Raw genomic sequence first — 25,719 nt, forward strand, 5'->3', positions numbered from 1 at the left:
AAAAGTAAATGTATCCACCACCCATTAGAAATTGTTATCGTTTTTATTTAGAAAGTTTAAATCAATGTGGTCGAGAAAGGCCCCCAGGGGGAAGCACTTTCAATGGAGACCGACCACCGCACTGTGGTGTGCGCCATCTCAAAATCCTTACGACAGCTGTCGGCCAGAAGAAGTTAATCACGGGGGCCTCACAATCTCTGACTTCCAGGAGCAAGAGCGTAAATGGAGGTCACCACACAGACTGAGGCCCTTTTGCTCTTGCGGCGAAAGGGACGGCACGAGCACGCTTCTTGTCTTCTAGTTTGTGCCCAAAACTCTAAACACCGCAACAACAGAGAGCTCCACCCTTTTGCTAGCCTGGTCTCGGAGGTCAGAAAAAAACCAGAGCAATAATGGAGCAAACTCCATACAAGCGCACAGAGCGCACAAAGCACAACCAGCCAGGCGCTTTCGAATTTCCCTTCGAAAATTTATCACCTTTTTCCCTCTCGTTGGGCCAAGCCTCCACAACCCGCCAACAACCACGGACCACAAATCGACGGATCAGACGGACTTCCTGGAGACTGGGGTCTGTGGGCCGGCCGGGGCCGCCACCGGACTTTCGATTTTCTTTCAACTTCCCCACCACGGAGTTCCGGACGGTCGAGCCGAGCGGCGACCTCCATCATCTCTGACCGATCCGCGGTCTCTTTTTTAGCATCCCTGGTACGGTGTCTGCCTGTTTGCGCATATGCACACACCTTGGGTAAAAATTAGCCAAAGGCCATTAGAAGTCTTACGGGGGGAAAAAACAGAGAGTGAAACTGAGTGCGCGCGCATTCGCGCAGATATTCACTTTCTAATTTTGTGCTGTCAGATTTATTCGAACGGCCACCTTTTTCACGGGAGTCACCACCGCAAAGCAAAAGCTCCTTCACTTTCTCTCTCTCGCTCGGTGCTGCTGGTGGTGACTGACTCTCTAGCGCCGTGGCCCGGACCAATCCATCATGTTCTTCGACTCATTAACCGCCCGATCGGACGCGGAAAATCGATAGTAAAAGCTTAGGCTCTCATTAGGGACCTGGAAGGAGGAACCTGTCTCCAGCAGCGATAGTACCAGAAGCTCCCTAGCCAATGCGGACGGAAGTGCACAAGTGTCAACTTGACGACGGCGAAAGAAAGTGACTTCCCCGGGGGACCGGGAGTGACTCAGTGTGATTGACAGCGACAGCATTGTTGCGCTTCGGATGCAATTATGATCCCCTGACACAGGCACCACCAAGACAGGCACCAAGAAGTGGTGTGGAGTACGTTTCCTTTTTTTGCTGAGATGATCGATTGGTTGACGGCAACGGCAACGATGACCCAGCGAGAAATGGGATGTTGAAACAACTGCCCATTGGAGAAGAGACTTGGCACATTTTCTGCTTGCGATTGCTTGCGAGTTAATTGGAACTACAACATCCACTTCCCGGACTCGGGTCCGTCAGATAAGGGCTCCCCCTTTTTTCGACGTCGTGTGCCATTAATCCATTAGCAATTTGTCCGAACCGAATACACAGACCACCTTTCCACAATCGATCAGATAATAGGAGAGCGCCCGACGTCGTGCTCGAAAAACATTTTCGTGCAGCCCAGAACCAGGGATCCCGACCCGACCGACCCCTCATTGAGAGATTAACCAAGTGATTACACGTTATTAAAGCAATTAACTCGTGCCGTGATACCGTCTCACTTGGCCGATGCTGCAGGCGACGTACTCTAGACATGGCCCAGGCTAGGCGCTGTTATCTCGACCGAAACTTGCCGCTGTCACTAAACCGCTGCTTCCAAATTCTACCCAACTCCAGATGAGAAATGGAACGATTTGGACTGGGCATGGGGACTACTCCTGGGGGAACTCTCTCTTTCTGTTGGCTAACTTTCTGGGATTGATTTGGTCCATCGAAAAATAGACCCTTGTCTATGGACCGGCCCCGACGGCCTCTGGGTGGTTCTCTGCACAACTGACTTGAAGAGTCAACTAAACCTACAATCAATCGAAATTACTTGCTGCTGCTGCCTCCAGCTAACTTTGGCACGAGAGCAAGAGAGCGACGACGAATGGCAGCGACTGATTGCTAATCCCAGCGGGACACTCCTCTATTTCTGGGCGTTTTTTGGCATCCAGAAATCAGGGGGAGCGCGTAGAAGAGAGCATCAGGACTGTGCCAATCTGTCGGGGGGAGCTAGGTACGGGCCCCCGCACGTAAACTTTTTAAAGTCGTAATCAGAAGCCAATCGTCTGGCCATTATACGACTAAACAGTTGGGGGAATTGTCCTTAACGCTGACAGAGAACCATTTTTACGTGAAATCTAGATCCTTTTGCTTAAGTTATGGTATTGGTTCGGTGTACACACCATGGTCTGTCACCGATGCCCAGTCGTCTAATCCTATTCCTTTTTTAACCATGAAGAATACAAGGACAAGTTTCGAGCAGCTCAAATCGAAATCGAAACAAGTTGCAGTTGAATGTTGTTGATACAACAATCTCACGAATCATGAGCCGAAAACAGAAAATCATAAAGTAGCCTTCTTCAAAAGACGCTACCAAACACCACCATTTCTTCTTGAGCGGGATCACGCGAAGGGGCCCAGAGTTGAGCGAGATGTGTGTAGGCAAACACAACCAGCATCGCGCCACAGTAACCGGTTCCGAGACGTTTTTATTTTGAAACTCGAGAATGTCTCACATTCGTATAGCTAACCGTTCAGAGCGTACATTTAACGCCTGCCAAGGCCAGACTGGCTAGCTGCTCATTTTCCGTTAGGCCCCAGGGGCGAGGGAATCGAATTCGCAACCGAGCCGGATTTGTTTACCGTTTAAAGATGTCGGAAACGAGATTTGGTGCACAGGGAAGGAGAGAGACAGAAAAAGAGAGCCCTGTTCGCTGACATCTTTTCGGTAAAATAAAACTATAAATGTTTTGTAATTGAACACTTAAAACGCCAACCGTTAGCAAACAGCCAGACGGCAGTCGACGGGGCGTTGAATTTCAATGTTGTTGGGTTGAGGGGGGTTGCCGGAGAAACGAATGTCGATGGCTCGGGCGTTAGGAAAATGAAACCGATCGGTGGTCGCGGTCAAGAGAGAGGGCAGGACAACCAAACCAATCTGCGAAAGGTTAATTGGGCTTAGAGAAACGCGAACGCGTATCCTAGATATTAAGTATCGCCGTCTCTCTACTTCTCCCTGTGTTCCGATAGCGATCTTGAATTGAATTCCTTATCTGCTATCTTAAATTTTCTCCGGAATCCAGTATCCAGTATAAATGACTACAAGGATTTTTTTCTTAAAGACAATCAAGTGCACGGTGATCAAAGCAACTCCACGTGTAGTTGACATTCGAAAAACGGTGCCCCCGGTGAGAGCCTCCGTCACTGCAATCTGCCGTTGAAAACCACAGCACCCAAAGCAATGACTAATGGTACCACCACATAAACGCACAGAGCAACACAAATTACAGGCGACGTGATAGAAAAGTTGCAGTAAATAAATCATGGTGAACCGCACGAGGACGCGCCTGGACCGCTTAATTACCAGTGTCTGTTCAATGGTATTCTACTACTTCTTCTACTGTGGATTGTTTTCCACTGCTGTGCGCATACTATGAGCACTCACCATGATGTTTCTATGATTTACTCTTGCATTTCTATGTTCTTTTATATATTTCTAGATTATTTTTGTGTTTCTATGTTTTTTTCTACGTTTCATGCTATTTCCAATTTTAACAAAAACAAACGGCTTTCAATTTGTGACGTTCAAAAATCGCAAAGAAACTTGAACCGCCCAAACGAGCGCATCTATCTGGTGGTCTCCTCAAGAGTAACGAGGATCCCAAAAAAATCACGAAGTCCCGGAAAGGGGTGGAGGTGGTCTAGAACAGAAAATTCAAAAGCAAAGAACGCACAACTAATATTGTGGACACAGAGCATCCCGCATAGAGTCGATTCAGAACAGTGCGCAGTACGCAATAGGTAAGTGCGGCTCTCGAAAAAGGCGCCCGCCGAAACAGGTCTATTATTATTTGCCGTAGTCCGCACGACGGAAATGTGACGTTAAAACGAGAAAATTTCAAAGTAGACCACTTGGCGGGCGGTGGAATAAATATTCTAACATCCTTCACCACACCAACAGCAACACATTCGTGTAATGCTGCTTGCTGCATAAAGCTCTTTTTCGTACAGCTGGATTGCCGCCGCACCACAACCACCGACACTAACGACGACGGTGCGCGTTGTGTAAAGCTGTTGATTTAATTGCTGGCAAAATAGCGCCAAAGACCCGGACCACTAGAGCGCGCGCTGGCCGGAAAGCTACCGAGGCTGCTACTGAGAGGAGCGAGAGCTAGAGAAGCCGGCACTAGAGAGCACTACTACTGTCGGGTGCACCATTTCCGCTCGTTTGAAGCGGTAGCGGTACATAGTATGTCACCATTCAAAGTTGCCAAGAAGATGGAGGTGGACGTAAATTTGCTCACTGTCGACCGGCTGCCGATTAAACACTATCTATCTGGCCGCGCAATGGGGACATGTCGTCCGCTTAGATATCAACAAAAATTATGAATTTATTTTCATCTATTTACAACAGTGAAAGTTGAAGCAACGTTGGCTTTACAACAATTTTTCAACATTTCTTATTACGTTAGTTTTAGTATTAGAATCGAAGAGCTCTTCTCTGTTCATCAACTTCAATCTTATATTAATTTTTTGTTCATTTTGTTTTTTTTTTCATTTCTCACAGTTATTTTGATCTTATTTTGCTTTGTTATTCATTTGTTTCTTTGTCTGTTGGTTTTGCATTTTTATAACTTTTTGCCCCCTTTACATATTATTTTTGCCTATTTTACTTTTTTTCGCTTTTGCATTTAAACCGCTCTCTTTCTCGTTGGTGGTGCTCGAGTGGTCGCTTCATTCCAGTGTTGCCAGCCAGCCAGTCAGCCAGCCACAGGCTGCCAATGGAAGGGAAAATAAACACTCGACGCTCTTCTCGCGGGCACCATAAACGGGGCGCCATATTTTCCCTATTTCAGAATTGGTCGAGCGGTTTGTGTTTCGCGCATGTGGCAATGGCGGTCGCCGGTCCCGCGCGACCTGTTTTATTTTTCCTTCCACCGTCGTCAAGTGGCGTCCACCCGCGAGCAACGGCCACAACACAACAGCAACCACTGGGGGTGATAGTTTCTCTCACTGGCCCCACAAACACCGGAAGAACCCCACGCGGTGTGAGGGTGGTTCCCGGTATGATTACCTGCCCCATACAACCCTTTACGGTGGTGTGTATGTGGGGGCTGCTGTTGAGACCACGAATTACTACTTCACCATGGGGCCACGCTGATATGACAGCCGACGCTAACGTCATCTGCATATGTGCGCCACTGGGGCACGCGTGCTCTCTTCCTGTCCTCTTTCGGCATTCACTACTCACGTACACAGACATACCCATAGTGCTCTGTTGTTCACCACCAACACTACTAGAGGGGGATGGAAATTATGCGCAGGGCGTCGGAGGCAATCGGAGACCCTTCCGGAGCACCGGGAAAGTGTTGACCGGCGGCCACTACTGGGGGCCGGACCACTAGCGAGCCGGAACGGGTTATCCCCCAAAAAAACAAAATGAGGTGACATAATTAACGATGTGGTGATGGTGCGACCCGTTTTCACCACATGCCCGGGGATGACAAATTCACCACTCTAGAGAAGCTTTCGAGGCCTCGGCGGCGGCACGAATGGGACACCAAAACCCAGTCGGGACCCAAAAGTGGTCCCGTTTTCACAGTTCTACATTTTCGCACAGTACACCCCGACACCCCTCTCCAAGCACACACACATCCACGATGAAGATATGGTGTGGTGCGCAAATCGGAACCGAAAATCGGCCACACGGTATTTAATGGTGGCCAGCCACCAGCCAGCCAGTCAGTAGCCCAAACTAGGACTGGGGGGTGGTTCCCCCACACCGGGAGCTCCACCACCCCAATAGGTGGTCCCGAAAAACCCGCGTCCATTCGTTCTATCCTCGCTCTCTCAACATCGCGCGAATCGCGCGGCCCACATTGCCATTTCTCATTCGGAACAACGCAGCAGCAGCAGCCTGCGGGTGGCGGATGGTGGTACACAAAACGAATTGCTGCGCCATCCATTGGGGGCCCCCCCCCCCCCCCCCCCCCCCCCCCGCACCACACCCTGTCGGCCAGTGCCTGATGGAAAAGAAAATTCGTTTCCACGCAAACACAGCACACGCAACACATCGGGAAAATCGGCACAAAGTTCAGTGGGGCTGCGCCGTCGCGCATAGCCACAACAAAAGGGGGTCGGTGGTCCCGGGAACCAGGAAGAGGTGGCCGGGGAACGCGGAACTGCCGGGGAGGGTGGATCAGAAATTGGGCCGATAAAAGCGAAATAAATAGTTCCCAGTTCCCCGTATCTGCGCCAGAGATTTGCGGCCGACGAACCGCTACCAAGTGTTTAGTCTAGGCGGGCCCGTCTGGCTGGCTGTCTGCTCGATTGCCTATTGGTCTGCGGGTGCGGTGGGGTTCAATCGCCAAAACAACTAACATTATAAACATTAATAGCGTTAAGCATGTTAAGGAACGGGTCGATGAGTAACTCAGCGTTCGGTCAGACCAAACAACGCAATTTAAACTGCTTTAAAGTTTTAAGTTTTATCAGACAAAAGTGCGTGTCTTAATAGGTGACTTGAAAATGCGTGTTAAATGTGTTTTCTAATAACTGAATATCTTCAGCTCCATTAACTTCAGAAGCCTGATGTTCACTTACCAAGCTGCAGTAAAAATAAATTTAAAAAATCGATTCCAAAAGCGAGCGAAAATAACTTTTAACCTCAAACAATAGTTAAGCTGTTACAACAACAACTGTTAAATGCATTAGTTCATTAGACAGACTTCTTTAAAGTTCATCATTTGAGCATTTGGATAGCTTTCGAATATATGTGTTTATTTGCCTTTTAATCGCTTATATAATAACAATTGTTGAAGGCTTGATTATGGCGATGAGTTTGAGCAGTGCTATTCACAGGTTCATTGAATTACGAATCACGACGCTTTTAGTTTCTCCGTTTTATAACCGTTAACTGGAAATCCTACTACAACTGGATGAAAATAGTGATAATTCATGGATGAAAACGTATTATTGATCAAGATTTCACCCTAAAACAGACCTCGGGGTATCCTGAGAATGTTCCAAGTATTTTAAGAGACGTTGCTTAACTGATCAAAGCATTATTGCAACTCTGATTCGGTACTTTTTCATCGAGGGAAAAACATAGTCTGCTTTCCATTTCACCATTTCTAATAAAAATGATTTCAAACATAAGGGAAATAAGCTGATGCATTCTTAATCCTCTATCCCTAAGAATAATTTGTAGATTGATTCAGATAATGTAGTCTAAGCCGTAAAAAAATCCTATAGAAAGGTTCGATCCCGATCAGAGAAAAATCATTACAGAAAATTCATTAGAATATGACCCATTTTCATGAGGAGTTTTCACCATTTCTTCCATCGTCTGTCGTTTCATGTGTGTCAAAAGTGTAACGCAAGGTGAGCACGCACACGCTCTGTGCGCTATCAGAGATTGGATGTCGATCTAATTTTCCAAAGAGCTCGGTGGGAGGAGCAGTCATCTTTCAATGGATCGAACGTATTCTCTGTTACCGTCTCTCTCTATTCAAAGACGTTACATCCCAGCACATCCCAACATGTAAAGGGCGCAGAAAAATGAATGACATACATTTAGGACAGGGATGGACTTCGACCCAGCACCCCCACAGACCCTAAAACCGCATCCACAATCAACAAACACTTTCCGCCATCAAATCACACACTTCGACCGTTCATGGAGCACGACGCGCTTCACAAAATATAAACAAACATGACAGTTGCTGTCAAAAGATGCCTTTTTAGTTCACCCATTGGGAGGCGGCTCCCATCTCTCCGTTCTAACCCATCACCCATGTAAATGATGTCAACGTACACGGGGGCTTGGGGGAACCGGGAACCGGAAGACGCAACACACATCCTGCGACACAGTGCACACGCTTTCGAAAGGCCATACCAACACCCCCGACACCCAACAAAAGAGGGATGAATCGAAGCGATTCTTCGCGCGTCATCAACCGCCATCACACATCAGAACGCGGAGCCCTGCCCTGAACCCCGAGAACCCCGCCGGAGAGAGCCATATGAGGTGATTGCGGTTTGAAATTAGATTTTTGGGGAATTTTTATGTGCCATTCAATTTTTGAGTGAGCGCACCCAGCAGCAGCACCCTCATAAAGAGCCTCTCCCAAATGTTTATGGCGGCTCCCACCAAACCCGGGAGAATGCGAATGGAATGGAGTTGAGTTCTTCCCATCACCCCCCGAAGGCATCCAGAAGCATTGTCTAACTTAAGGTCTATTGGTGCTCACAAAAAAGGTGCATCCATGCGTCACACTTTTATGCGATGCGGCTCGCAACATCGTTTGAGGGAATTAACTCCAACAAAAGTTCTGTTCTTCTCAGGGCAGCCCAGATACTCGTGACTCCGAAGAGAGAAGAGAGCGAAAGGTGAAAGTAAAAGTTTTGCCGGCCACAAATGAAGATCATGTCGAAGAGTGAAGGTCGATTACTTGACGGTGGGCCGCCTCTCAGAAGCAACGACAAACCACCACCAGCCAACCCGTTACGAGAACATTCCCACAGGACCCACCGGAGAGTAAAAGGCAGCGGCGCCGTGATCCAGAAGCGGCAAATCGTCTCTTTTGGGTTGGAAAAATAAAACCCAAGACCACCAATCCAGATAAGCTGCTCGAAAGAAAGATGTAAACACAGATGAGAAAAGAAAGGGGTCGAAGAAATGAAATGCTGAATCACCGTGATTATGATGATGTGTACTGCAGCAGCAGCAGCAGCACGTTGTAATGCACACAAACTGCTGACACACTGTTGGAAAATCTGCATCTTACTCTCTCTTCTTCTCTCTGGGCCCGATATGCTGATGACGATGGTGATGATGCCAAAACGGAAGGATACACCACCGCCACGCAACCACAAGAAACACGGACTTGGTTAGGTCCATAACGAGGAACAAAAAATAGTCGAAAGTATTCGAACGAACACAGAGGGTTTTTTGGGAGCAGCCATCAAAAAAGCCCACAACTCATCGTTTAACAATGTTCTTGGTATGATCATTGACCAAAAAACACAAAAAATGTGATTTGAATTAAAACAAATTGTGAGACATAAAAAATTGCCTTCTGGTTATATTTTATTTAATGTTCCAGAGAGATTAGTCACAGTGTGGTAGAAGGAACTCTATAACATCTTTCATATCGAACAACTACGTGAAGATGGCTGGGTGAAGATCTTGGAAAGTCGATCAAACTTTACAAAACTTCTGAAGAATTGATCAAATCGAAAAAGACCAGTTCAAATCTGATGATTTCAACTCTGTTCTGTTCACATACACCATTTGTTTTCGGTGAAAACCTATCCCAGGACCTATCAGTAACCGTAACCGTGGTTTATTTGGTTTCGATATTTGGTTTCATTTCATTTACTCAACTTTCAATTGAACTAATTTTATTCTAATTGGTTGCGCTGGGGTGTCACTAAAATGTCCAATATTTAGCATTCAAACCCGAGGGGGCCTTTGCTCGAATACTTTCGACCAGTGCAGTAGCGGTGCAGTGCAAGCAGGAAAAGCCACAGCAACCTACACTGCCCGGAATACGTGTGTCCACAAGAGACAGCGCGCCGGATGTGGTGGATAACAGCAGCGCTCGGGCAAATGTGAGAAAGTTCCACCAACGCACACGCGAAGATGCACCGCCACAGTGCCCTACTAAATCCTCCTCTCAAGCCCTAGTCTAAAGCCCTTGCCCTGGTGGCGGTGGGATTGTTGTGCTGAACACCACCACAGCCACCGTCGACATAAAATATTGGAAAAATGCTCGCCAAACGGCAAGTCCACACACAGCAACTCTGATATCTTCATACGGTCACATCATGTGGGGAAAGAAGCGCCCGCGGTTTGGGCACCAGTCAGACAGTAGGTTGGTTGGTTAGTTGGTCGCTGGAATTTCCACACGCCACGCACCCCACAAGAAAAGTATGTTTTGAGAAGCGCCCAAAGAAAGGGCGCAGAAAGAAACACATACACATTGATGTTACCTCGATGGGCGCGACTTGCTCTAGCTCCCTCGGAATTTCTGGGCGCTTCTGGGCTTTATGACTTGTGGACGACGATGATGATGCGCGCACGAGCACGCGAACGCCCTTGAGAAGCCACCAACCAACGACCGGAAGAGGTGCCGGTGTGTGAGAAGATGCATTGCATTGCGAAGATGCAATTGCGCTGCACCCGAGCGAACGCGCGCCGTGTTTCCGCGAACCCTCTCTCTTCTCTCGTGAATATTATGTTTTGCCATCCACTTTTTTGCATAAGATACTCGCTTCCCGTAGTGGTGGTGGAGGTGCGAGATGTTTAAACGCTTTGTTTGTATGCTTCGCTTCTCTGCTGCGTTCGAGGGAAGCGCCGGCAGCAGCAAAAAAAAAACATAAAACGGACGCCGAACGCGACGCGTTTTGGAAAGTAGGTCGTCGTCGTTGGACTGGACTGGCCGCCTTGACTTGCATTGCAAATCGGCCACCGCTCGTCACAACGGCCATCGTTGTGCGTGCCTCCTCGTGGTCCGGCGTAAGAAGGAGAGACACAACAGTAGCAGCAGCACTGGGAAGGCAAATGGGCTGCGCATGTACTGTGTGAGTTATGCGATTATGTAGAGGATACGTGCGCGATGCACTATGAGCGATCGGTTGGCGCTGGAAATTTTTAGAGAAAACCAAAAAGGAAACGCGGTCTCGCGCAATGGATTATCGGTTATTTCGAAATTATAAATCGTTTCATTTGTTGCACATTTGAGCATCATTTTTAATTTAATTTCGATATTTTTATTCTTATTCAGTTTATTATAATGTTTCTGTCGCTCTTTTCGTATTTCAATTTTGAAAGTTCTTGACCATTTTTTCTTTTTTATTGTTTATTGTTTTATCTTTTTATACTCAAGCTAACGTTTTCATTTCAGATTTTTAATGTTTATTAAATGATTTTAGAAAACACTCAACAGTAGAGTTCACCTTCATTTGCTATGTGTTTACTTATTACTTTTTGAGTTTTACATTTTTTCATTCTTTTTAATAAAATTGTCTATCTCTATTCCTTGTTCGCACTATTTTCTTATTCAACTATATTCTTTTCACTTATGCCTATCTTTTTTACCCACTTTCCAGCTGTTTTGCTGTACTTTTTAATAATTTACCATTTCAAAGCGTCGAGAATTTGAGTAATCCAAAGAACTCCAAGCAAGTGAACTTTACAGTTTGGTTGCTCTACATCAAAATTCAAGACGTAACAGAAGCCCTTGCCCAAGCATCACCGAACCACGCCACACCATCTGCTACTGTAAAAAACCCGCCCCCCGGAGAACCAGGATCACCAAAATCCAGGAAGAGACCACAAAAGCTGGGCTGGGGGACGCCTATGCCCAACCGGCAACCCATCACGAACGAAAGGGAAATAATCTGCCTTCCGCACCATTAAGTCAACTGTCGCTTTTTAATTAATCTATTTGTCAACGCGACGCGCAAACGACCGACCGACCGACCGACCGATGGCTGGGAGACGGCAGGCAGGCAGGCGGTTGTTTTGGACAGGCCGCCCGCCAGTGCACCGATCCGTGACCCCCGGTAATGCATTTTATCGGACTGGAAAAATCTCCTCACTTGGGCCTCGCCGCCGAAGACCCCAGCAGCATTCCAGAGTTGCTAAGAACCGATCGTCGTCACCTTTTTTTCGGTGGGGTTTCGGGCCCTTACCGGTAGAAATCTACCTCCCCAAACTCACGTAATCCCAGAGAACGGGGTATCTGTAGCCAACAGTTGCTCGTGTCCGCTGGGTTCAGACACCAAACACGACTGAGAACTTATCGCGCCCCGGAAACTCATTTCTCTAATTCGAAGGCACCGTGCGTGGACGGCGCGCGCTATGTTTGAAGCATAGGTTTAGAGAGGTTGGTCTCGAAAACTGGGGAAGGTCTTGAACAGGGACACCATTAACAGAGAGAATTCTTGACAGCCACCGACGCATTTGCCGTCGTCCGGTGATCTTCGAACCTCGGATAGTTTCTCTTTTTCGTTCGGAGCATTAAAAAATGACTTTATGAGTAATATGCGCACACTCTGGTTGGTAGTCTGCTGAAACCCCGATGACGATGATGATTAAGCGTCGCACGCTCCAACAAGACGCGCAGTCTTCGAATACAATTTTTGTTATGCTGACATTAAAAAAACCATTATCAACAAAGGGACCCCGTGGACTCAGCATAAATCCCTCGGCATGCTGTAGTTCCCTGAGTCGCAGGCAGCACGGAGACCGGTCTTTTATTTTCCTACTTCTGACGTTTTATTTTCAAAATATATTCAAATCCATGATGGAGCTCCCCGTGGTGCTTATGAGGGGTGCGAGTTCGGTCAAGCGAACACCTCTGACCGCTGGTCGCCGAAGTCAGACCTCCTGCTTCTGTAACCCCAACCTGGGGAGATGCTCAGACCAACAGACCACAGCGACACACATATGCACGCGGGAAGGGAACGAAATGGAAGAGTTCAACCCGGGAAGAACCACTGAACCGCAACGCCCAGTCGGGGGCTTGGTAACGGTTGAAGGCCTACCCCACCAGGTTCTTAGGACAACTTACTCTGCGTACCCTCTCTCTTTCTTCATTGGGGCGACACCACACAGAGATCCTGCGATCCCGGAAAGCCCTAAAATATTACGAGCACCGCGCTACACTGCACACAGCCTTGCCTTTCTGCCGATGATGGCTTACGGAAGGTGTTTCGATAAAATATTGCGACCAACTTTAACGCGCCAGGGGAAAAAAAACAGGAGTCAAATGCTTTGGAAGGACCCGGTATTTATTACCGCCAAAGTATCGCCACCTTTGAAAGAACCCTTCGGCCCTCCTTGTGAAACAACGTTATTAAGGTCGAGCGCGTTCTTTATCCCTTTGTCCCTCAAAAGCGTGAGCAGCGTACCGTGTGAACCCGTTTCCGTTCGGTTTGTGTTTAAGAATCCTTCCTTTTCGGGAATGATCCCATTTCACGTCAACCACCACAATACAAGAAACGAGACACAGAAAGCAACCCCCGAGAATGCAGTTTTGACCGTGAAAACGTTGGACCCACCACTACAGCAGCAAACATGAGCCAGACGGACACCTGTTTTGTGGTTACCCGCCTATTACGGCTCTGTTGTGTGTGAGAGAGAGAGAAAGAGAGCGAAAGCTACACTTCCGGTTTCGATTATCTGTCGGTTCGAGAAAGGGAAAATGGTCATTAAACAGAAAACAGGCTGCCGACCAAATCCCACCACAACGCAACAACTGCTGACCAATTACACTCTGGGCGATCGTTTAGAGAGGGATAGCAACTCGCAGACGTCTCTTCCGTCGTGTGTATGTGTCCGGCGGTGGTAGTATTAGGTTCCTTTAATTGGCCCTATCAACCGCTTGCTCCGCGTGTCGATGTCATGAAAATTCAGGTTGAGCAGCCATTAAGAGTAGGGCTCAGAAAAGCATTAGAAATAAAGTTGTTATCTTATCCCCCATATGTTACCCCCTTAAAATCTATTTAATTTATTTCACAACATTTTTACTCTCAAATTGGTTGCGCTTTAATGGTTTTCAATTGTCCACAAAGCGTGTCTAAAATGGAATGGTTTGAAAGCTGGAATCGTTAACAATTATTAAACAAGATTTATAAACGCGCGCAACTTTAATTCTGTATATTAAGGTAGAACACGTTAGAAAAATGTTGAACGCATTTTTTTAAACACACGCTTAACTCTTTCGGATACACTCTTAAAGAATGCATTGAACCATATTATAATATTCCAGATAGAACTAATCCTTCATTCGTCCAATTGGTTCAAGAGTAAGACAAGCATCAACAAGCATATACTAATTGAAAGCATAAAATACAAGAAAACACTAAATAGACCTGTAAAAAACCTGAACCTAACCAAAACACTCCACAAAAGAGTAGAACGATAGAAACATATTAAATGCATGAAATACGTAAACATCAAATAAGTAAATTGTCACCAAAAAATGAATGTTGAACATTGTTCACACTCTTTGCAATTTAATTTACAAAAATGAATTTATTGTAAACCTACTATCATTATAATAATTATCAAAAAAAAACTTTAACTGTTAGCAATTTGGAGGACCAATGTTTCTTTCATATACAACTTAATCCTGAAAGTTGCAACTCAATAGGTTGGTTGGGCGCAGTTTTCAAGTCTCCATCAGACAGACACATTTTCTTATGGTTAACCTTTAAAGCATGACAATCAGAGCAGAGTGTTGGTTGATGTGTTGTAATTTCAAAAAACTTTCCAGCGCCAACGCAAACAACCTCCAATGGCGGTTGACCTTTTTTTCTCGGCCAAGAATGTTTTCTCAGCATGCACCGAGAGATCTGGGGTTCTAGAGCGTTACCCACTTTTCTTGACGCTTCTGAGTGAGTGAAACTATTTCTTTGTGTTATGGAATTCGCAGTCGTTTCACGTTCCTTTCCAAGGGTCGCCGCCAGCAATTGATAGAAGGGCCCAGCAGCTACCGAGTATGCTGCTGCTACGGGAGGCCTTCTTGCGACATAGCGAGCGGCAGGCAGGCCGCACACGCAACAGCACCACACGTCTCCTATGCGTGCAAATGCAAAGAGATCAGCTTTTTCTGCCTGGCGCGTTCAGTTGCGTTCTTAATTACGGTACATTGCTGCATCCGGTGGCGGTGTTCGATTGCACCCCACAGCGTATAGGACACAACCACTTGACTGGGTGGTGTGCGTTTATTTGCAGAGCCCATAAAAAAGGCACTCGTCGCGATGCAAATACCGACCTCGGCTGAGTGTTGGCGAAGGTGTTATCTGTCTCTCCTTCTCGTTTCGTCACATTGCGTGCCCTGATAATGCAGGGGGATTGGAAACGGTGTAATTTGCCGCAATTTGCCGTGACAGCCGTTCACACCCATACAGGCGATAAGTATTTTTATATCTTATCAGCAACCACGGACCACGGAAGCAGACCGAGGTGGAATGTCTCGGGCGGAACCGCGCCGGGCAGCGATAGGGAGGTGTTGCGAAAACGGCGCAGAACTCCTTTGGTGGTGGTGACCTAATCACCGCGCGCGTCGCTGTTGACGGAAGAGAAAAGCACGCAAAAACGTGCCAACGCAGTTAGCTACAGAGTAATGTGTAGAGAGTGGTACACCTCACTTCAACTCCTAATTTGAATTTCTCCTATGGCCATCGATAACAGCCGACCGATTAGGCCTTGTTGAAACATTCATGGACCACAAACAAACAAACCGGCGCAATTTGAATAAAGCAAACAAACGGGGGAGAGTCCAGAAAGCGACGTCCTCTATCATAATGGGTTGGCCCCCTCATTATGAATCTGAGGCTTTGGATGATGTAGACCAAAATACTAGGTACAACAATAACATCGAAAATAACATCGAATATGATGTGACACATCATTTGGCAAAAAATACAAAGTCGTCAGTATAGAGTCATTCTCAACTAAATTGATTAAAACGACCAGAAAGACCAGGAACTGCTGCCCAGCGAAACGACATCCGAGGAACCCGAGACATAACGTTGGTGTTTACGCTGACCAAAACAGTCAGTGTCCCAACAAAAGCCCCAAAATTCTGGTGCCAGATAGTTTATATCTCCCTCCATGATGAGCCAGTTCCAAAGCACCCTATCACATCCTATCACCTCGAAAATCCTCGAAAGAGATTAGATTGGCCGTGAAAAAGTGCTGATCTGGCGCTGCTAGTAACTAATTTGCTCGGTGAAATTTGAAGCCGTCAGTCATCGCGTGGTAGAGAGAGAGTTCGTTAATTCGCTAAGCGTGATTTCAGCGCCATCCCGGTGCGACACACCGGGACACAAAACGGGACTTTCGGTCCCGCGTCCCAGGTCCCGGGGATATTCAGTGTTCCGCAAAACTGCTCTGCACGCATGTCGTGCGCTGCGAGAATATTGATGAGCTCACTCCGCCGAGAAGAAGGCGGCCTCCGGTGTGATGAACGTCGGTCGTTCGGTATTCAGAACGCACTCGCCTCATTCAAGTCTGGAGAGGGCCACCGTCGCAGCCGCTGACACACCTCACATGTCGACTTCTTGGCCTTCGTTGGGGGGTTTCAACCAGAAAACCAAATACTAGGCCAAGAACGCGGGCCATTGTATTTCACAATATGGGACGCGCAACATATTATAGAGACCCCCAGCCAGGGCATCATCCCCGTGTCTAAAGGCGCCAATGTTCGCGGCGTTGACTGGAGCGAAAACAAAATGTTACCCCCCAACGGTCTTACTCATTTCTAACACCCTTTCTCAAAGAGGGTGTATGGATGATGTCACCGGCGAGCTGGCGGCAGTAAAATATCGATTTATAGACCTCCCCCCCTAGAGTGCAGGTCTCGTCCCCATCCAACACGGTTGAACGATTTGGGGCCGCTGATTTTATGTGTGTGCATTCGCGGCACCCCAAAGTGCCAATTGTTTAGTCTAGACACAAAAATCCGCAAGTCTGAACGCGCGGCGCTGCGACATCGGCGCAATGGTCATCGAACTAACGAATCACTGAGCTGGTCCACCGGACACAAAATGACGTCACGGGTATTCAACAACTTTCGGAGCCAAGAGAAAGCAGAACAAGAACAATGGCAACAAACCAGGGGTAGACCGGGGAAAAGAGCGTCATAGAGCACCCTCCTGGACCGCGGAGACCTGTGTGGCGACAGGGAATGGATTTTGCGATAAAACAATAGGCGGAACCTGAACTCACTGGCCCATATCGAACTGTGAATGTGACTGGAGGAGTAGTGGTGGTGATGTGTGCACAATTTAAGGTCCAGGATGTCGAAATAAAACATGGGGCGGAACAGCTCCTCCTGTCCATCGGGCAGGTCTGGACCATGGGAACTCCGTGGCAGTCACGGGTTGCAACTTCAACATAGAGAGAGACAGAGCGAGCGAGTTCCGTACAAAAGAGCACATACATTCATGAGGTGCAACAACAGCTTGGCCGGGCCGAACTGTACAGGAGGAAGCGCCGTCGGGGCGCGGTGTGTGACTACTTCTCCAGTGCATCGATTATGTGCCACCAGCTGCCTGCCTGGCCCGTGTGTGCCAAGTGAGCCTGTCACTCACCCTGGTTAGTGTCAGTCAAAGTGTAGACCACCATGCGCTACGGACGGCGATGGCAGCTTCCCTTACCTCGCCATGTTCCGGTGGTGGCTGGGACCCCATGGTACAGTACCACCCGAAACGTAACGTTGAGAGGCCGCAGGGGCCCTGGTGGTGTATGCAAAAATTATTTACAGTGACTGGAGGCAAAAGTTTACAGACCGTGTCCATCCATCACACTGCAGAACACTGTTACCTCACCCGGTTGCAGGGCACCGCGAGGAAGAAAGAGAGAGAGCGTGTGCACCCCCCGATAATGTTCACGTCCGCCGAGTGGACCAGTGGACAATCCCCACCGGGGGAACCAGAGCAGGATGGTATCGTTTCGTTTATTTTCCAAAACCTGGGGAGTCACCGTTGAATAATTTACAACTTTTTCACTCGACCGACAGGAGAAGAAAATAAAACAGTTGTCCCCGAAAATTCATCGCCTCAATCACGTCCACAAGAGTGGTGGACTTGGACCCTCCCGGATGTCCAGGGCAGAGATTTTTTTTCGGGTATCTCGAAAAAGTTCCAAATCGATCAGAAGTTTTGAGTTGGGTCTATAGACGACCGAAGAGTCTATCCACTCCGTGCACACCAATCTGCGGATGAGTTACGGTCCATTAGTCACAGGCGGTGGCGGGTTCAGGTAAGTTAATTGACTTACTTGAGCGCGCGCGCCCGCTCAGGTCTCTCTCGCCTTGACACCTATGGAGAGTCGTTTACACGCCTAAGTGATGATTCAATCTACGTAGAAGTGGCCAGATGAATCACTAGTGGAACTATGATTCAACACTATTGAGGCTGTAACTACACTTCTCTGGACAGCTAGTAACTGACCACACATCAACACAACACTGGTTCCATCGTGTCAGTGGCCGGAACTACTACTGCACCACTACAACCAGCGTTAGGCCGTGTTCTACGGAAGGTCAGGCTGGCCTCGCAAAGCACGCATTACTACTTATCGATGAAAATAGATAAGATATGAGTAAGATACGACCGACCACGCAGCGCCGCCAGTGGTCCTACGTCAACCTCATCGGCAGAGACCCCATTCCTGAGGGTTGCACTATTTTGGGATTGACGTCTCCATGTTGACGAGCGACGCATTGTGAGGGAGACATTGACTTCATCCAGCAGATGGCGCGCTCCGCTTGAAGCACGTCATTAGGGCCTGGCGCTCTGCGCTGCAGGTCGTGCTGGATTAATGTGGAAATAATGCCAACATCAGCAACATCAGCACACATACCCACAGAGCCAAGCTTGCGCATTTATTAATCCACAAATTTCCCGGGGATCCATCGCCAAATTTGCATAATGGAAATAATTAGCTTCTCCCTTTCCCGTTCACGCCTCGTTCATTGCTGGTTGCTGCTCCTGGAGGAGAGATCCCCGCGCATTTCTCGTCCGCACACGCGTCTTCGATAACTTCGGGGACGATAACATAAATATTGCCGAACGCTGCGCGCGTCCAACGAGGACTTTCTCTTTCCCTGGTGAAGGGCGCGGCGACCACCCCTGCTGCTCTGTGTTCGGTTCTGCGTTGTTGCTCCAAGTGTCCAAAACTGTATCCTGAGGGACAGACAACGGGCCAAGCCGAGCGCCGAGGGTCCGGCGAGGATTCGTTAAAACGAAGCTAATTACCAAATCCGTCGCGTCTCATTACCGCCGGCGGGGGTTAATGACCGGCGGCGGTGTGTGCACGCGAGAGCCAGGACCTTCTCTCCCTAGGCCTAGGCCTAGAGGCGGACGCGGATGAGGGATCCTTTGGCATTATTATTATTATATTTTACCCTGCCCTTTCGGCGGGTGAGCGCCGCCCGCGTCCTATTAGCCTAATTAGTGTGAAGCCTGCTTGCCTGCGAGTGTCGGAAGCGCAGAGAGTCCTGGGTGCGGCCCAAAAACGAGACCCTCGGGCGAGTCGGATCTAATTTTTTTACAACCTTCCACTTTGTCGTGGTGACTTGTGTGTTGTAAAAACAGAGCCCAGCGAGCGGGGGGATTAAATCGCCGAACAATAACACATACCTCCGATATAGGCTAATTGGTGTTCAATAAACGAAAGCGGAGTCTATTTGAGGAGTGTGCCTTCTCGTCCAGGTATCCTACTCAGGTATTCCCGGTCCAAGCAATCGAGAAGTTAGCCCTAGACCTCTCTCTCTCGCTTCCTAGAAGGATCTCTGTCTGCCTCAGTCTAGGCGAGATCACAGGACCGAGGGGTAGAATATGTAGGCCAGCAAAACAGATTACCCCAGGACCCAGGGGACCAAAACTGACCAGACGCGGCGCGCGCCCGTGTAGAAATGGCGGCGTTTGTGAATTTGAATTTATTCCATTTTAATGACCCACCGGAGCAGAACGGAGACACTGTCTCTGAGGAGTGTCGCCGGGGTTGTGGCGTGCGGTGCCGAAAAGTCCATTTGTCTCCCTACACCTCACCTACCAGTCCCCACAACTTCAACTAGATCCTTTTCTCCCGTGGGCTTTTGATGGGTTTATCGCGTCCGCGCCGCAGTCAAGTCGCGAGTCGGGTATCGCGGACGAATATCCGAAAAGAAGATTTTGGAGAGTACGGACAACGGACCACACCGCCACCACCGCGGACCGGTTTTCGCTGTTGTTCTCTATCTGACAGTTTGACACATAACCCCGGACGGCAAGAAGAAGCACCAGGGGACCGCGAAGAAAAACAGAGACGTAACAGTGAAGAAGCGGGTCCAGTCGACGACGAAGACTGGCTCTGCCTGCCTACGCAACAGACTGCCTTCTTCTTCTTCTTCGCGCGCGCGTTGTCTTCGCCTTAGAGGTTGCGCGCTGTGTCTGCGTCTTCATCACGAAGTCCGATGAAGATTTAAAGCCTCTCTCGCTCTCTGGGTCTCCGCTTCGCTTCTACCTTCGTGGACAACAGCGCCGGCGGCTCATAGACCAGCCAGCCGCGAGGACTTGCGCCAATTTTATTTATCTTCCTCCGAAATCTCCAGCGACCGGACCGGACCGGGCGCGCGCGCTCTATCGGCCTTTTCTTCTTCATCAGCGCTTAAATCATCATCTTAGGTCGTGTGGTTCGGTGTTGTGGGGATAGATGAACATCATACCTCCAATTCTTGTATTTCTCGCTCACTCTCTCTCTCTCGCTCAGGTCTTCCATTCTCTCTGTCACGTCATTATTTAAAGATCACTCCCGTTTTCCCTTACACCACACCATATCAAACAACTTCAACGACTCGGTCAGTCCGAAACCCGTTTTTGGGTTGTGTTGTCCGCGCGTCTCCCGCGACGCCTGACCTGTCCTACTCCAACACTCACACACACACAGGGCAGGGGCCGTGTGCGCTGCTTGTGGCAAACTTTCTCTTCTCAATCTCGTCCCGTCCCGGTTTGTGTAAGCCGCGACGACGAGAGCCGCGAAGCAGGTCTGGTTAGCGGCGGGCACAACCCGTTTTACATCACGATATTTTTAAAATCAACCAACGGTTCCCCCCTCTAGTGATGTGCATGTGTATGTGAAGCCCCTCGCATGGCTTCGCCGTATGTCTGTCAAGAAAAGCGGACCTGCCGCTCGCGCTATTAGGAGAGCTCCCAAAACACCTTACCAACTCTTCTGACAGCCTGTTCGTGGATGCCTAGACCTCTATGTGAGCCCTTCTCTCTTCGCGGAGGTCCTTCAACTTTTCTGCCATTCGTCAACTTTCCTGCCTCTCGTCTCTACATCGGATATTAACTAACAGTCAGGCAAGCCAGTCAGTCAACCCGTTCCACGGAGTGCATCACACACAACATAACGTGATATATTGGGGGGAAAAGGCGCACAGCACGCGATGACGCCTGCGATTCTTCGATGCCCTGGAGCGGCCTGGTGGCCCTGGCCTATAGCAGCAGCACCGCGGCGCGATTGACTCATCGAGGTCGCTCTGCTGCGCGGGGTGCACATTCTTCTTGCCGTTCTAAATATTATTTCCCGAAAGGAGGGAACTGCGGAACCGTCACTCTCGGGACCGCGGTCTTGGAAATGAAATCATTTTCCTTCCCCCCCACGGTACACGGCTGGAAAATTCTTGAGTTTTCTCCCCCCAATCGACACCGCCACATTCTTCTGGAAATTGGCTCCTCGCACACACTAGACGCAACGTGCTGCTGCTTCCACCGATTCAGCTGTTTTCGATTCCGCGGGACCCTCTCGAGTGTTGGAGCAAAAATAAAATAGGAAAAAGTGCACACGCCATGTGACCATGAAGAGGGTGACGCATCGTTACAGCGTGTCAACACATATTGGGCAGCGCGCAGCGCTTGGAGTAAGAAGCCAAACTCGAACAAACAAAAAATCTAAAAAACGCAAACACAGCACCTAATAAAGTAAAAAATGGAGACAGAAAAGCAAAACACAGCCGACATTGAAAAAGACCCGTCGTCCACTCGTAAGGCAGCCCCCCTCGTGAGGGGAATATTGAAATAAACAAGAAAACCGTTCAACATTCGTCAATAAAGGGACCCCACGAAACAAGGGGCGATTCCCTCCTCTTCATGAGGTGTCGACGAGAAGCACCAAAAAAACACACAGAGCGCACTGTCCGTGATGTTTGTCGCGGCCGCGCAAAATTCGCGCACATTCGCGACTCGCGTGAAGCAACAAAAGTGTATTTTGCATTTCGAAATTTCATAAAATAGAAAAAAATCAACCCCAAAACGGGGTTTATTATTTGAAAGGGGCACCGCCACACGGAAAACGGAACACACCGAGAGCGAGAGAGAGTGGAGTTTGGCCTCCCCATTTGTTTATCATCCTTGGAAAACCGGGCCTCGTTCGGGTCGGGTCGTGGAAATGTGGAAAATAATGGCAGACACACCACACTTCATTATAGTGGCTCTGTCTGCTGCGCGCGCCAGTTGAATGAGTCGGACGTGAGAATTCGCCATAACCTGCATCGACAGGTTCGTGACGCTGATATGCTTTGGCCCCCAAAGTGACGAGAGAGTGCGACGCCGTGCTGTTTGATTAATGTAGCGCTTTGATGACTACACTTTTTGTCTTCGATAGCTCTCTCGCTCTCTCTCCCCATAGGTTTATCTACATCCCTCGGACAAGGTTTATCTGCGGTGGGGCACCTTCCCGGATGACACAAAAACCAGGGCGAGACCAAGGTGTGTTTTGGGTAAACTGCGCAAATTTGCGCGTTATAATAGGGTACCCCCCAAGCAAACAGGTCCCAAAATCGTGAACGAACACGTCCCGTTTCCTACAGGAACCTCAGCACTGACGCTGCTGACGAACGAACAATTGAACGACGCGTGACGACAAGTCGATTCCAAAAGCTGGGTGATCCCTATTGACCCTATTCTTCTCTGGCTCTCGAGGTGCGCCACTTGATTTCTGGTGAAATGCAGGATGTGAACCTGTACGCTCCTGCCATTTTCATGTCTTTTAACTTTCCAAAGAAAGACCTGCCGCTCCTCGGAAATATGGTCCGCACCAAAACAATGCAAGATCAAGATCCAGGTTCAAGGTTATGCATTTCATAGTTTCGAAATCACAGACACTTAGTCGAATGTTTGCCATTTTTTTAAATGGATCGTTTAACAACAGAACAACGCACTAAAATTATTAAAATGTTTACACAAAAATGGGAATTCAAAAATGCTAATTTTTCCACAACAAAATTTTCTTCAGCGACGAGGCACATGTTTCACTTGGTGGCTACGTAGACAAACAAAATCAACGTAAAAGCCGTAACTGTGGTACTTAAAACATGATCTGGCAGCGATCGTATGGAATATGGACTTAGAAGACATGTGGTTTTATGGACCACCACTGATAAAAATTGGCCACCAAACCAAGATCATGCGATTTGACATGACCTTTTCCTGATTTGACAAAAAAGACCATTGGACTTTTTCTTGTGGGGCTACGCAAAATATCATGTTTATGATGACACAAGCCTGCAACTTTGGATCATTTGAAAAATAGGTATCAAAGCCGGAAGTGTGCAAAAAGTCATAGGACCACATCTTTCCGTGTGTCGAAGTCGATGAATAGAGAGAAAAAAAACCAGCACAATTCATGGCATTCAGAGTTCGACATACTTAAGTCTGACCAGAGGGCCCCATTTTTTGTCGGCACCTCAGCGGCGACCCAGAACGTTTTATGGACCACCAACCATTGTCGAACGTCAGAACGAAAGTCAGATTACCTTTTATCGGCGCTACGTGATCGTTTGACCTGCGAGAATTATCCTCTGTCAGGGTGCTTTCCCCGTACACTGTTGCATCGGGGGTTTCAGGCGGAAGAGGCACACAGCCGTTAAAATTGCGGACAAAGCGCCGTACACTCCTCGGGTTTGGGAGGAAATTAAAACGGGGCCCCGATTATTGGACGCCCCCTCGCGCTGTGACAAACCGAGACAAGCCATCATAAAGAGGAATTTACAGCACACGGTAATAAGGCACGCTGCGCTGGAATGTAAGAGAACATGGACGCCTGGGACGATCCACGTCGTAGCCTGTTCCTCTCTTCCTACAGAGCGTCGTTTCCTATTATAACATGAAATGAAATGAAATGAAAACACTGACACTTAATCTATATGGCGCGCACCGCTGAAAGAGCACAGAGGAGTTCCACAAATAGTTTAATACCCTTGCGTGACAATATGTTGATTAGTTTTATGACCTTCTCTCCTTGTATCTCTTGTTGTGCACTTACAGGTAATGCAGCGGGCATCATGCGCCGTGTGATGAGTGATCTCGACGCGTACACCCCCCAATCGCCCGCTTTACAACGCCGGCCCAACGGCCCCATTCGTCCGAGGTGATATATAGGAATATTATTGCCATAAATTAGCACTCTGGCCAGACACGACACTTTAACGAGCAATATTTGCCAGCTCACACTCGTGGTGGTGCGTGGGGAGACCTGCAAACCATTAGCACCACGTATGATCCAAACCTCAACAGTCTCTAACACGTAACACATTAGAGCATTCGAAGAGCTGCCCTCCGGTGGCATCTGGAAAAGATCCCAGACACGATTCGGTGGCCAACCTTGAGAAAATTGGGCGGACAACAGACCTGAAACACTCCGCCAACTTTATCACCTCGAAGAATCGGATGAAAAATGCTTCACAGATAAACTCTAATCGTAGAACTCCCCCCAACAAAAAAATATCGTATTCTATTCCCATATTCATTATCGACCTGGAAGGAAAAGTCTTTCCGGACCCGAAAACTCGAATATCGCGCGTTCAGGTTGACTGCGCTGCTGCGCAGGAGAATAAAATAGAGAGGTTTTTACTTAATTTCCCTCTTAATGCTTTCCATCTTGACGCAACAACCCCGTGGCCAGACCAGAGCGCCCGGACCAAGTGCATGATGAACCCCCCACACGCAACCGAAGCGTGGAACCAATCCACTGTCAGGGGACAACAGAGAGATAATTTATCTCCGGGGTCGCCCTCTTCCGGAAGTTTATCATTAATAGTCAAACACAATCACCTTTTCCGTCGGCCCCTCCGGGTCGCTCTCTCTCTCTCTCTCTCTGCACCTAGAAATGGGAGCCCCGGAATAGCAGACAGCAGACTGTGTCGGTCTCTAGTAAGGGCGCGCGCGGGTTAGAAATGGTGGAAGAAACACTAGACAACAAACAACACGCCGATGCTGCAAGTGTAATTACCTGTGAACGCGGCGCACACCGCCAGGCAGGACAGGAACGTTTGCATCTTCGACGAGCGCATCGCAATTATCTGCCACGCACTTTCTGCAAGAAGTCGACGCGTTGGTGCGCGGTTTTGGATCGGCCGCTTGACACTTTTGACCGGCAGCTGGAACGGGCTGTTGTGTTTTGTGGTCTTCACAGGACACTTGCACGCACTTTTCACAACGCAAACACGCGCACACTTTAGGACGAAGAATCTTCGAAGAACTTCAGAAACCCGATAGCGCTGTTTCTATCGGCTCGCGAAACTCTGGCGACGATGGGAACTAGATGACAGGAGACGTGTTATGTGTTATGTCAGAGAAGCGAAACAGCCACAGACACCTCGTGTAGTAACTCTACATCAATCGCCTCACGTAGTAGGCGCGCTCACGCGACGTCTGGTTTCTGGCCTAGTAACCACCACACACTCCGGGGCACTGACACACCGGCAACCAAATCACCCGAGTGACCCGGTGGGGGGCTCACTCACCACGGCAGGATTCGCTGAAAAAACAATCTTAACTCCTTTGTGGCACTTCGGTCGAATAAACACTCGCGCGCGTCGTGGACCTAATCCGCCGCGGGGCGGCCGTAGAAGAGTTAGAGAAAGGAGAAAAGCTCAGTCAAGGTTCGCTCCGGGTGGCTCCATCCCGGAACTGGAGAACCAGAAAGCCAGAATGTCCCAACAACCCCCACAAAGGA

The 25,719-nt window shown here is 48.5% G+C and overlaps 1 protein-coding gene across 2 annotated transcripts in view; it reads right to left on the reverse strand.

Moving 5' to 3' along the window:
• LOC131215485 (fasciclin-3-like) overlaps nt 1-25,387 on the reverse strand; it is a 102,381-nt gene extending 76,994 nt beyond the window's left edge. For both annotated transcript variants that reach the window (XM_058209877.1, XM_058209885.1), the window contains exon 1: nt 24,994-25,387. In XM_058209877.1, coding sequence (XP_058065860.1) covers nt 24,994-25,054 — 61 coding nt within the window. In that variant the 5' untranslated portion in view covers nt 25,055-25,387. The remainder of the gene's footprint in view (nt 1-24,993) is intronic.
• Between the last annotated feature and the right edge of the window lie 332 nt (nt 25,388-25,719).

Source organism: Anopheles bellator, chromosome 1 (assembly GCF_943735745.2).
Source record: "Anopheles bellator chromosome 1, idAnoBellAS_SP24_06.2, whole genome shotgun sequence".
In the NCBI taxonomy this organism is placed as follows: domain Eukaryota; kingdom Metazoa; phylum Arthropoda; class Insecta; order Diptera; family Culicidae; genus Anopheles; species Anopheles bellator.